General features: G+C 37.7%; 1 protein-coding gene across 5 annotated transcripts in view; it reads left to right on the top strand.

The window, feature by feature from the left end:
- Nucleotides 1-14121, top strand: part of bmp2k (BMP2 inducible kinase) — a 38607-nt gene that overhangs the window by 21847 nt on the left and 2639 nt on the right. For 2 of the 5 annotated variants that reach the window (XM_027138432.2, XM_027138436.2), the window contains exons 5-15: nt 747-868; nt 1837-1918; nt 2918-3050; nt 3497-3600; nt 3686-3765; nt 3860-4008; nt 4169-4353; nt 6597-6713; nt 7637-7791; nt 7879-8033; nt 8451-8549. In XM_027138432.2, coding sequence (XP_026994233.2) covers nt 747-868; nt 1837-1918; nt 2918-3050; nt 3497-3600; nt 3686-3765; nt 3860-4008; nt 4169-4353; nt 6597-6713; nt 7637-7791; nt 7879-8033; nt 8451-8549 — 1381 coding nt within the window. The remainder of the gene's footprint in view (nt 1-746; nt 869-1836; nt 1919-2917; nt 3051-3496; nt 3601-3685; nt 3766-3859; nt 4009-4168; nt 4354-6596; nt 6714-7636; nt 7792-7878; nt 8034-8450; nt 8550-14121) is intronic. The other 3 variants (XM_027138435.2, XM_027138434.2, XM_027138433.2) reach the window with 3 other exon arrangements.

The raw sequence follows: 14121 nt of genomic DNA, 5'->3' as shown, positions 1-14121 counted from the left end.
CAACAATCTACATCTGCCATAAACATGGTTCTAAGCCTGCATGTGAAAACTAGAGTACACTGCTATAAGCAATCCTCTTTAAAAACATATGAGACTCTCTAAATCTGCAATGGTCAACAGTGGTGTATTAAAGTCTATTAGTGAAATTGCTGGAATCTCCTTCACCCTGTCTCCTATTAGTAATCGTAGGTCTCAGTTTAATGTATGTTTGACTAACAGCTTAACAAATGCATAGTTAATGTTAGTGATATATACAATTTTTTGTAATACCACTCAAAAATAGTCTGGGCTTAATATCACAAAAGCCTGTAAGGACTTTACTCCATCTTTAAGCATCTTCGCTTCAGCTTGTGCTCTCTAATTTTGTCTTCCCTTTTCTTTTTTTTTTTTCCTTGTTTTTCCAGTTCTCTTGGCATCCTGCCCTGCTCTGTGTGTAATTATACATAAACAGGGACGAAAGGAAAGCCAAAAATGAACACATTGACCGGTATTGGTTCTAACCGACACCAGGCCTCATTACCCAAGACAATTATTCTCTCCTGCTAATGTTATTAGCAACAAGTTTTAGGGAAAACCAGTCATAACAGGCTTGTTAGGCTCAGCCTGACCAGATCAAGGACATATTCTGGCAGACAGCTGCAGGAACTTGTCAAAGTTGTTTTCCAGTCACCTTTAGTCACCTCCACTCTTGTCTTTCATGATTAGTGGCCGTTCTCAGCACTTCTTAAACACTTGTCTTCATGCAGGTGGAAAATATCCTCTTGAATGACCAAGGGAACTATGTGCTGTGTGATTTTGGAAGTGCCACCCACAAAGTGTTGCATCCACTCAAAGATGGCGTGACTGCTGTGGAGGACGAGATTAAGAGGTAATTGTGAGGTAGCCTGTGAAAATGTTGAGGTGTTTAATGGAATTTGTGAGCAATCAGATTGGTAATGATTTACAACTTTTCTGTCTTATGAGAAACTCTTCCTTCTCAAGTCATCATTTTAGACACGAGGAGCTACATTGTATTGAGTCCAACTGAATTACTTTGCATCATTCTTGTTGTTTTTTTCTTAGGGTGGCTTCTTTAATAAAAAAAAAATATCCCCTCTTCATTTTCTCTTTCTGCAAAATGAAAAATACATTCAGATTTGATTTTATTTTCCTTCTTTTTTTGCAACAACAACCATATATTTGTGGCATATGCAATTACAGCGCCTTTCAAAATACTTGCACCCTTCATGAAAATAAATAAGTAAAAAATAATAAATGTATCCATACATTAATCACGCCTGCAAACTGTGATATTTTGAGCCCAGACATAGTAGTAAGACACAGGTATTTTTAATAGTTTTATTTTCCCCATAAAACACTGGTTTCAGAATTAATACCTTTAAAGCTAATGCTCCTCCTGCCTTGGAGAAGATAACAGCACAAAGTCTCATGCCGTAATGTCAAACAAGGTTGGAGAGTCTTTAGCACATGCAGAACATTTTAGCTCTCATGTTTTTAGGTTTATCCATGTTTTCAGTTGTGTTCATGAAGAAAAACATTGAATTTGTGTTTCTTAAGATTTTTAAGCAGGTTTGTCTCTTTAGCTTGTTGAAAGCACACAGTGACCATCTCTGAACCTCCTGGTTGAGGCAACCGTGTTTTCAACTGGTTAAGAAAATATATTGAGCTTATGCTGTCAATTCGTACAAAAGTCCCTGAATCTCCAGACACAAAACATCCCTAAAGCCTTAATGATTCATAAACAGACTTTACTCAGAGTGAAAGTTATGTAATTTATTAGGTTTATGGGGAACAGAAACTAGTAAGAACCTTTGATCCGCTCTTCTTTGTGTTCAGGTACACAACCCTGTCGTATCGAGCCCCAGAGATGATTAACTTGTACCAAGGGAAAGCCATCACAACCAAGGCTGATATCTGGGTAGGTACATGTACACAAATCCACATGTAAAAAAATCCCCCCTCCTGTCTTTGGTTTATGTGGCTTGCTTAAACTCTCTGTTATGCTGAGGATCTGGTTTGGTTAGACAGGCAACACAAACCCAGAAGTCAAACCGGTTTTCTTCAGAAATTATGTACGCAATGGGGAGGGATTTGATTGAAAGGATTGCTTTATTTTATGTTCACCTCCGGTCATGGGGAAAAAAATAGATTTAGTCAAAATGCATGGGAGGAGACTTCCTTTAAAGTTTAGCAATGTGAGGTGCAGCACTTTGCCTCAGTGCTTTATTCCTCTGCATGTTTATATTTATAAAGTACTGTTCTGTTAGCACCCGTAGTGCTGGTTACCACAGCCAATGTTTTGTTTATTCTCAAATACCTTGTGTGACATCTCTGTAATTAGCATTTCAAACGCCATTTATTCAATTGATGCCAGATTCCCCCATGCATGAGAACTCATGTGACAGATCTAAGTTGAACATTTCATATTTAATCATTTTATGCTTATAAAAGACTAGTCTGACAAAAAAATATTAGTTTATGAAACCTAAGCTGAGGTATTGCCCTTTATCTGTCATATAAACATGAGAAAGAAAAATCAGAGGAAGAGAAAATTTCCTGGTTCAACTTTAAAGATTTGAGGCAGCTTGTTTTCCACCTTCAACTAACTAAGCAAACATAATGAGGAAAATATACAAGAATAAATCTTTTAGAAAGAAGGATTTTTTTTTTTGCCTTTTCGCTGCCTCAGCTTTATGGTAGTCATGTCAAAGCAGGCGCAGATAAGTACAGGAAATGTGTTAGTGTTTCCTGACCCTTGTTGTCTTCTATTAAATATAGTACAAGTTCATCCACAATGTTGACGGCAGCTTGTTTGTTTCCTTACATGGCAATCCGTGTGCAGTTTGATGTAAGGTGCCTTGTTTGTTTTGGTGCAGTTATGAATGAGTTTACATTTCACTTTCTCTACCTCTCCTAGGCACTTGGATGCTTGTTGTACAAGCTGTGTTTCTTCACACTTCCATTTGGGGAGAGTCAGGTCGCCATATGTGACGGAATCTTCAGTGTTCCAGATAGCTCAAAGTTTTCTTCCAAACTGCACTGTTTAATCAGTAAGTTCCGTACACTGTCTATCAGATCAGTTTCAGATCAGAAGATTTTCCTGAGCAGATATGATTTATATCTGCTCAGGAAAATCTTCTGCTCTGAAACGTTCATTTCCCATATGGCAAAATTGACGGATCTGCATTGAAACACATGCTCCTGTATTTGGGATCAGCCTTCAGTTAGATATTTACTTTTGTTGTACTGCCCTCTCCTGGTATTTATCAAACATTGTACCTATTATTTTCCCTGTGGCAAATATTCGTTCACAAATCCTTCCATTCATATTTTCTTTAAACAATGTAGGTTTTATACTAATAATATCTAAAAATTGTAAAATGTAATATTTTTCAAAATATGTGATCCCAAAAAGAACACAAAAGTAAAAGCAAACAAAGGGAATACAGTTCTCAACTTTTTCTAAACTGTGGTGTTTTATTTCTGACAACTGTAGGATACATGTTGGAGCCTGATCCAGAGAAAAGACCAGACATTTATCAAGTCTCCTATTTTGCCTTCAGACTAGCTGGAAGGGAGTGTCCAGTGCCAAATCTATTTGTGGGTTCTGTCATTATATTATATTCACAATTGTATTATTAACTTTATGCAATGACTTGATGAATATTTGGGTTCTGTTGTGCAGAATTCCCCCATTCCCTCCTCACTGCCAGAGCCACTAACGGCCAGTGACATTGCTGCTAAGAAGAACCAGACAAAAGCCAGGTATTTAAAATGTACATCATAATTCTATTTTGAAAGTAGTTTTATTGGATTCTGTGAATTTTGTAAATAAATAAAAAAAATATGATATTCGCAGAATAACAGATTCTGTCGGCCCTACGGAAACCTCCATTGCACCAAGGCAAAGGCCAAAAGCAGCCAACAGCAACGTGCTGCCACTTCCCAACACTGTAACTCCTGTGAAAATGAGTGCCCCACCTGGAACAGTCAGCAACGGCCAGAAATGTATGTCTTTATTCCCCATTTCTTTTGTCCAGTACATACTCAATCCATATTGTTCCAATGTGTACTAGAGTTCCATATTTTTTCCTCACAGCAGATGAATTAAGGACAGTGTTTAGCATTAGACTCATAATTTGCGTGTGGTTGTTTGTGCCTGCGTCAGCTCAAGGAAACGGGCAGCAAGCAGCTGTGCAGATGCAGAGCAGCAATCAGCACAACCGAGTGTTACAGCAGCTGCAGCCTGGGGACCTCCGACTCCAACAACTCCATCATCAACAACAACAACAACAACACCACAACCTGCACCACCAGCAACAAGTCAGTCCACAGCAGATGCAATACATACAGGTAATTGTGAGGGTTTTTTTGATTGTATGACCGGGGACAGAGCACCCAAGACATGCAGCTTACGTGCTTGGACTGTAGGATTTTAGTAGTTGCTAGAAGATATAATAGGAGCAATCTGAAGACTGAGAAGAACTACTCTTAGTTGTTGAAAACTGAACCTCGTAGCATATAACTAATTATATAATAACTATAACTGTGCAGCACAATAACTGTTATTAACTGTTACTGAAAATAATGAAGGAGTCATAGTAGTTCACAGCACAGTTCACAGCTATAATGTTAACCATAGATTGCTCCTGGTTTATAAAAGGGTCCTAAACTTTAAATTAAAGACGTTGTTAGCAATCGATTTTTAGCTTTGTAAACAATCCTTGCTTGTTGTGCAAGTTAAGACATGCTAATACATTTATGGTTGTTTTTGTCCACTGACCTTTCTTGCCTACAAATGCAGTGTAACTGATTTAAATCACCGTGAAGCTCTGAGTAATATGATTAAGTCTAACAACCTTAAAAACTTTTGTACAAGTTTGCATTTTGGATTCATTAGCAGCCGACATGCTCCTGATCTTGCAACTAAACAACATGATTGCACTTATTTTAGCATGTAAAGCGACATGAAGTATAAAAATAAGCTAGTGTTCCATATGGTTTACCAGAATTTGTGCAAAACACACTCTTGTACTACACGAACCACATTTGTGTACTGGCAGTTATTCAAAATATATGTTATGATCTGTAATTTTTCACACGTATGCACATGGCCACATTTTGCTCTTCATGCTAATTATCAACTAGTTCTTATTATTCATAAATAAAGCAATGTGTCAGTGGCCAGTATGGCTTTCAGAATTTAAGCTATATATATATATATATATATATATATATATGTCAGTTTAAAAAATGTTCTTTATTTTAGTTGACAAAACAGTGGACTTGATCTATATACATGATTTTGACATGCCATAATTCTTTGTATTTTCATTTACATGCTTCTACAATTATTTTTCTATATACACTATATGGCAAAAAGTAGGTGAGCACCTGAACATCACCTATATATGTGGTTCGTCACCAAACGGTTGCCACAACAGTACTTGCCATGTCTGTATTCTGTAGCACTCAAGTACTCATATTTTTGTAATCTGATTCTTATAATCATATATTTAGATTATATTATTCATATTAGCTCACAGATGGATGGATTTTTACAACAGATATCTTCTTGCGTTGTTTTTTTCATTAGTTGTTTTAATTTGTTAATGTATATAAAAGAAGCAAAATATTTTCCCTCTAAATGAAAAATACCTTTATTCAGTTATACACAGTCACTGAATAAGAGAGTATGTAGAACACCTACTTACTGTATTTTAAACAGTATATTGTATCTGTTCAAATACGTTTGAGGTTACAAGTGTTAAAATAGTTATTTGCATGAGTTTACATCAGTCCTGTAATGTAATTCTGCCACAGATTAATTGACTAATGAAGCAACACTTTTCACCTTTTGTAGTTTATATGAAATGAACTGGTTAGTCATGGAGAATCCCAAGCGGTGGTTTGGTTATTTTGTAAACCGCACTGAACTTCGATTAGTACATTCTGGCTTGAATTAGTGGATACAGACCTTAGATGGACTTTTAGGCGAAGATATTTCAGATAGGTTTTTTTTATTTTATTTGCTTGCTTCATGAAATGCCCCCATGTTAATTGGTTTAGTGTGAGATTATTGACTCTGGCAGAGTTCTAATTTTAGTTGTTTCAGTCACACACAGACAGATGGCAGTGTGGGCCATGTGTTTGAATGAAGACCAGACAGACTGTATTGGGGAACACAGCAGGTGGTCAGCTGGTTAATTGTGTATTACTCTCTTAATGGGCTAGATGGCCTAACACAGCTGTTTTACAAATGCTCAAAAGCAGTTTTCTCTTCTCGTCCGTTTGTGACCAGGACATGTGTTCGGTATTAGCTAAACGGGGCTTAACCCTGGTCGGTTCTGCTTTATTTATAGAAACCAGCATGCTTTTCTTATTCCCGCATTAATGTCAGTAATTAAGGTCCAGGGTTTTGTGTAATAGAAGTCTCTGTGACTGTTGTAAGTTAAACAAATGTTCATTTCAAATTTAATTCATTGAAATTCAGTACAAGACCTTTGTGTGGCTCATTACAGCTGTATAGGAGTTTCCTCAAAGAGGAATATTTCACATTTCTTTGTCTTTGTGCCTCCTTTGGTCATCTTCCTTAGCAGTATCAGGCCATGCAGCACAGCCTCCAGATGCAGCAGCAGCAGCATTTGCTTCACCAACAGATGCTAATGCAGCAGTCCATGTATCAACCACAACAGCAGCATTATGCAGCTCTGGTAAGTAGTCACACATTTACAAAGCAGCCAGAGACATTCATTCACATTTTAAGAGGAAAAGACCACTATATAGCATAAATCAATCTAATATTCAACTCTTTTAAATCTAAGTGTGCTTATGGATGCACTGGAGTTCACTAGCTCTCTCTAGAGCACCGTCATGAGCCATGCACTGGGTTGAAACACCAACATGTGAATGCATGCAGATATTATTCACTTAAGAAAAGTCCAGTTGGATGGCACCACTCTGCCTCAAATACTAATTTGGCCGTCTGTACGCCATGCAAAAGCTCTTTGTGCCAAATGGTAGCTGAGTCCAAGTCGATGCCAGTCGGTCGCATCCATCAGTAATTCCTCCAGAAACGTATTTACGCTAAACACGAAGGCGACGCAACCAGGCTTCCTCTAAATACATAATGTTAAGGCGGCACAATTTTTAGCTCATTTTCCACCGAATGGTTACCATCTGTTTAATTTCAGCTGCAATCTGCTCCATGCAAAGCCATCAGGGGATTGAATGGGGGTGAAATCGACCGATTCTCTGTGTTAAATCGTAACATATGAAGCAATTACACTGTAGGGAAATCTATGCGGTTATCCATCACACTCTCGCTGTCTCCATGTCCTGAACGGTCACTTTGGGTCGAAAAGGACCGGGTCTAGTTTTCCTTTTTGATACCAAGCATTATTGGGAGCTGTTTAAGATTTTAGAGTATTTAAAAAGTAATGGAAAAAACTGGTTTGAAAAAAGCATACTGGAAGAAAATGGAACTGTACCACTTTAATGTGTGTCTCACACTGTCCTTGTCTGTGTTTGTGTGCATCTGTGTGTCCTCAGTAGGTCACACTGAATCCCACATCCCCATCTCTGTCATTATAGTCCATTATGCTCATATTATGGCCCTCTTTTTCCTCTGTAACAGATCCATCAGTATCAGCAGGCATTTGCTGGCCAGCAGCAGCAGTGTGTGCCAACACAGCAAGTCCCCTACTTTTCCCCGCTAGAGTTTAATGCATCGCTGAGCTCCTACAACCCTGCTGGACCTTCACCTGTGGATGCACCCTTCAGCAACACCAGGTAGAAACTCCACCTGCTTCCACCACTGTGCGTTATCTGTAACAAGCTTTAAGAAACAACACACAATGTTTCTCTTGTTGGTTGCAGAATGGCCCTGCCTACTTCAGAGTTGGTCAGTCCGTCTCTCCAACCTGTCAGTAATCCTCCTGACATGTCTCGCTGGAACCCGTTTGGAGAGGACAACTTCTCGAAACTCACTGAAGAGGAGCTATTGGATAGAGAGTTTGACCTTCTCAGAGCAAGCAAGTGTTACAAAATAATCCTCATCTTATGCTGGATTACGCTAAGCACTATGCCACTACTTTACCATTGGAGTACACTGCAATATTACTCGCAAATATGCAGTCATAATTTTAACATGAAGAAAAATGAGTGGCAATTTCAGTATAATTTCAGTTCTTTAACACGTCACTTTGTATACACAGTATAAGCATATACAAGTTTGTATAGACAGAGGATATGTGAAAGGCTATATTGAAAGTACACTGTTTATTTTCCCTACTTTTTATTTCTCTTCACCATTGTTAGGTCTGCCTTGGTTTAGTGCACATATTGTTCTTCCTTGTGTTCCTTATTTGTCATCTGTTACTCATTGTTCTTTGAATCATTTTATTCAGTGTTGCCCTGTGTCATAAATAATGGTTTCTGTTTCTCTCCAGCAGATAAACAAGTGGAGAAAGCAGCAAGCTTGCAGGCTGGTGGCACAACCCTGCTGCCAGAGGACCCATTCGGCTCTGTGCCCTTTGTGGCCAACGCAGGCAAGTTTTAACGGCTATGCCTCAAACTAAAGACTCTGACCCTCTTATTGTCTCGTTCTGCTTATACGCTGTCCATCTCCTCAACTTACCACTGCACCTTTCTGCTCCTACTCTCCGGATTTACACTTCTGGACCCTGGAGTGAGGCAAGATCAGAAGTCCCTAAAGTACAGAGATGGGTTGATGAGTAAGATAAACAAGCCAGGCCCTGATAGGCCTGATATGTAGAAAAATGTTAAATAGCAATAGTTATAGCCTTCGCAGACTGCAAAAATGTGTATGATCTATACATCTCTTTTCTACTCTGTACTACATGAGGCATAAACAGCATCAAGGTTTGTAGTACCAATATTTCTACTTTCTTTTGGTGTGTTCTACCGAAAACAGGACCATGCTCTTATTGTTTTAAAATGAGGCCAAATAGGCAATGTACTGCCTCTGTGCTTTTTAGCTTGCCTTTCCCTTTATGACATTTGTTGGGGAGGCTTCTGCACTTTACTGTTATAGGACAAAAACTTAATTATCTTAAAAAACTAATCACTAAACAATTTAGCTGTGTACCAAAAGTGTCAAAATCTCATTAACAGAAGCAGAATATCGTGGGCCTGTAATTTGTGCCACTTCAGTGTAAGTAGGATTTAGGTTTAAAATAGTCCGATTTTTGTTATTAAGAAGTTCAAAGGAGCATGTGTTGGGAAACCATGAACCTTTCAGCCGCAAGTAACTTTATATGATGGTGAAGTGCGACAAGATTCGTTACAATTCACTAATATAAAGTGCTGCTAATAAAAATGTTGGATTCATTCATTTTGGCATTTTCACACTAAATTGCATCAGTTTGGCATGAAAGAATAGTCCTCTTAATTCTTGAGCAAACTGTTTTTCACTTATATTAAAAGCTACATATTTTGTGTCTCAATTAGTAACATTTTTTTCCATGTTGATAATTGTGGCGAAAGCCAGGATTTCTCAGGTACACACTCATGGATCTCACTTAAAGAAACATTTCCAGGGATCTTCATCGCCACTGTGTTTACTTGTCCTTAACATGCCAATTTTGCATGGAGTTAATCACAAGTTTCTCTCCAGTGTTAAAATTGGCTTTGATTCCCTCATTGAGCCTTATTCCTTTTTTTTTTTTTTTTTTTTTTAACTGTGAAGATACTTTGCGTTGCCAATTTATGGAACGCTGGCAGATTCATTAAGTTAGGATGAGTTTAGAAACATAATCGGAGGACTGTTGGATCTGTGTAGGATCTAAATGTGCAAAGTCCTTCATTTTCTTTTTTTTTTTTTCTTCCTTCTTCCATCTCTGAATGTGATGCATTGCTATGTAGCCTATGTTTGTGTGCATTCACGTTTTCTTGTTCACTTGTTACTTCGTGCCATAGAACCAGGTTGTGTCTGAGAATGCATGGACTTTTGTGTTACAACAAAAAAAATCATACACATGCTATATTTAATTGGTGCTTATTCATTCAACAAAGGAACGATATCTCACTAACTCAGTATGACCAAATAGGGAGGTGTTGTTTTATTAGTTACTACATAGGGAATACCTAATAACCTGCTGGTGTATACGTACAAACATTCACTTACCAACTACTTCAGTAGGAATAGCTGCACATTCATGCAGTTGTCCAGTCAGCCAGTCATGTGGCAGCAGCACAAGACCATATTGGGTTCCACTCATTTAAACCAAGTACAGGAATATATGGCTACACAGGACACACTTGCTTGGATTTCTTTCTTTTTCCCCCTCTGTCCCATGGTTCTTCTCTACAGAATTGCAGTGATTATTTGTAATAATGTAGCCTTCCTGTTTGATTGAAACAGTCTGGTCATTCGTCTGACCTCTATCATCAATTAGCCATTGCTGGCCACAGAACTGCTACTCACTGGAGGTTATTTATTTTTATTTTTTATTTTTTGCTTATTGTAGTGACTAAAAGAAGGTAAGCGGTTTGTCAAATATTCAAACCAGATCATCCAGCACCAACAATCATACCATGGTCACGGTAATATTTTCCCCATGCTGGTATTTGAGGTGAACGTTAACCGAAGCGCATGGCCTGTATCTGCATCACGATTCACATTGTGCCGCTGCCTCGTGATCGGCTAATTAGATAATTGCGTGAATGGGCACATGTACAGATGTTCCTAATAAAGTGGATGTTTGTATCGTTTGACATAAACAAATGTATTAATCAATACGTTTACGATGTAAGGATGGCTTATTGAGCAGAGATTAAGGTCACGCTTGGATTAAATTGTTTCAGGGATTCTTTCTTTGAAAACCCATGCTAGATATAAGCTGGGTGCAGAAAAGGGTACAAACATCACCTCTTTGCTTTGGGTTTTGTTTAACCAAAGGTAAGTTGTCAAATTTAGACAGTTCATGTTCTAGTTTTTTTCTTATCATTTTGGTTTGTTTGTTTGTTTGTTTGTTTGTTTTATGATTATTCATTCATCTCATTGTTTACTTCGGTTCTGACCATCAGAACATGACAGGTACATTTTACTTTTTTTTTTTTTTTTTAACCTGTCTACTATCTGATGATGTATTAGATAAAGACAGCCATTCTCAGAGACATCTTGGTTCAGTGGGACACATTTTGAAATTTAGGCAAAGTGGGATTAAAAAAAAATAATAATACATTTGTTCTGAGCCATATTTTACACTAGAAACATGCATGCACATAAGAACAAAAACGGTACGTTGCCATGGTTAGCTCAAAAAAAGGCAAATGGAGTTTTAGATTGTAAAAGGGCTGTTTTGTAGACTTCCTCCATCATTAGGTGTTAACGCTGATCAATACTCTCATGTTGTCTCTGAAAATAAGGGTGTAGTTTAGTCTATGGGGTTAGTTTATTGTAGCCACTCAGCTTCCAGTGTTGCAGATTTTTGTTGGTGCAGAGTGGTTATAATTCTTAAAATGTTGTAGCACACCAACAATCACGATGGTGGAATTAATGTAACACTCATTCTGCCATCTAAGGTTCATGTGCTGTGGAGCTTTTGGGAGTCCGAGATGCTTCCTAGGCCAAATATTTATAAACCTATAGCAGAAATATAGATCAGTAGGCTTTTCATACATTTATATATAAGCATAGTTCAATAAGGTCTTTAGAGTGTTCTGTTCTCATAAGACAGAAATGTAAATGCTCATGTATCATAATGTATTGCGATGTATTTCTTTACAAACTGCTAATGATGAATAAAAATCTATCCAAAATCAATACACACTTTTGTTGATTTTTGTTATAAAGATTCCAGTGTCTTCTGGTCTGAAATCTATACCATATAATCAAGATGTTTGTCATAGGATGAGCATGGCTGTCTTTATTTCTCACATGATATAATTAAGCTGAGCACTCGTGCCACAGCACTGTCCAATTTTCAGATCTGATTTGCCTGTGATTTAAATCAGGTTTATTTTAATGTGCTCGTCCTAATACGTTTGCCTCTCCTTAGTTATTTCTATAGCACTGATATGGTGATGTTTTCTCTGAGATGTTTGTTTAGCATTTACGGAAGGATTCTCTTGGGTCAACAATTTTAACAGTAATTTTACTCCAGTAATTAGCCTTAACAGTTTTTTTGGTCGATTAACTTCAAGAGGGAGAAAAAGCAGAGACTGGTGAGTGAGCAAATGTTTGTGGGCATTATAGCAATGTTAAATATAAGTAAACTGTGTTTCCACCATTTATATATTTTATAAGTTCAATTGTGGAAAATAAAACATTGTGGTAGAAGAGGAATAAAACATTCTTGGGACATGTTGGAAATGAAAAATCATACTGTCACTCAGTCACTAATTACGTTCCAATGAATACATGCCCCATCATGTTTTATGACTTAAAAAGTCTCAGCCCAGGAAATCAAATTAGTTTCAAAACATTGTTCAATAATGAAGGTTCAGAACGACCTTAATTCTGCTGCTTCCACTTTATAAATTGTTGAACTTTACGGTTGATTTCGAGCAGGTTGGGTTGACGACAAGATCGTGCATTAATAATATGAATATATATATATATATACACACACACACACACACACACACACACACACACACACACGAGCACAGACAACACAGCAGCTAGTTGAGCATCTGCTGACCTCTGATAAACAGGCCTGCGTAATACACAGGTAGTCATCGTAGTGTAATCCGTCGTCTCTGCAAAAGAACATCCCGCAATACATTTTCAGCTTTAGATTTCAGATGATTAAACTTGCACTGCCCTGGAAGTACCTGTGTTCTGAAATTTCAGTGTAATAAAAAGTTGTAATCTCAGCAATACAGGTTAAGCAGATGCTGAATTCAACATCTGTAATGCTTTCACACCAACTGTTCAAGATAAAATAAATTCCCCTCCCTATTACTTTTTAACTTTATCCCCTCTAGCCTTTTAGCTCACTCCCCTTTCTAAACTTACTCACAGATAACACTATGTTTGGCTAACCCTTTGTCTAGTCCTGCCAGTTTGGAGAGTTTAGTCAGTAACAGATTTGCAGATCTGCCTGCACAGCATGAGGTATGGCTCTGACCAGCTATACTGAGGAGCTGAAATGAGAAAGAAGTGGTACAAAATGGCTCGGTTGTTTTCTGTGCGTGTGTGTGAGAGCACCGAATATGAGGATTTACAAAACTTCAATTTGTGACATTATATGCATTTACAGTGCACTTAAATAGGAACACCTCTACATTTATGCCGCACCACAATGCATAAAATCACGCAAATACAGGTCAAGACCTTCAGTTAGTGTTATCAAACATCAGAATGTTAGAAAGGAGAAAAAGTATGATATCTGTGATTAATGTCGCATAGGTGTTGGTGTCAAATGGGCTTGTTTGAATATTTCAGACACAACAACATCTAGAGTTTACACAGTATGGAGGGAAAAAATACAGTTTGTTAAAACAACTTCAGTGCCATTTTAACACTGCTTGATAAGACTGAGATTTAGACAGTTATCAAAAGTCACCATAAAGCCTTCCTCAAAACAGCTCTGTGTCCTGCTGAAAGAGTTAGGGAATGCCATTAAGGATATACTGCTGGATTTGTCTGCAACAATGTTTAGGTAGGTGTGTGTCAATGTAACATCAACATGAATGCCAGGACCCATGGACTTCCAGCAGAACATTGCCAAGAGCATCAGATCCTTAGGCTTGCCTCAACTTTAAGAACTGACCGTTCGCTCGGTCCCATCCTCATTCCACCCGTTGACGGTCACTTCACCCGTCAGTGGTTTTAATCTTGCTGATTGGTGTACTACAATGCAACATGAATCAAGAGAATAGGAAAGCATTTTGACGTTCAATTTAAAAACATCGACTTTGTCGATTCTTCACTTGTTTGTTTTGTTTATGTAATATCTGCTTTGCTTCAAATTAAGCTTATTGGTTAATATGTAATTGTTACTCATTATATTTTTACACATTTTGCTGGTCCTTGTGTTTAAAATCGATTATTTCAAAAATGATGTATACGACCGCTATGTAATATAGAGCAAGCTTTGAACAGGTTCTCATTTTTAAGACATACATTTTTTTTTTTTTTTAAGACATACA

This window comes from Tachysurus fulvidraco, chromosome 9, assembly GCF_022655615.1.
Source record: "Tachysurus fulvidraco isolate hzauxx_2018 chromosome 9, HZAU_PFXX_2.0, whole genome shotgun sequence".
Classification (NCBI taxonomy): domain Eukaryota; kingdom Metazoa; phylum Chordata; class Actinopteri; order Siluriformes; family Bagridae; genus Tachysurus; species Tachysurus fulvidraco.
This window is presented reverse-complemented; position numbering and strand designations above follow the sequence as displayed.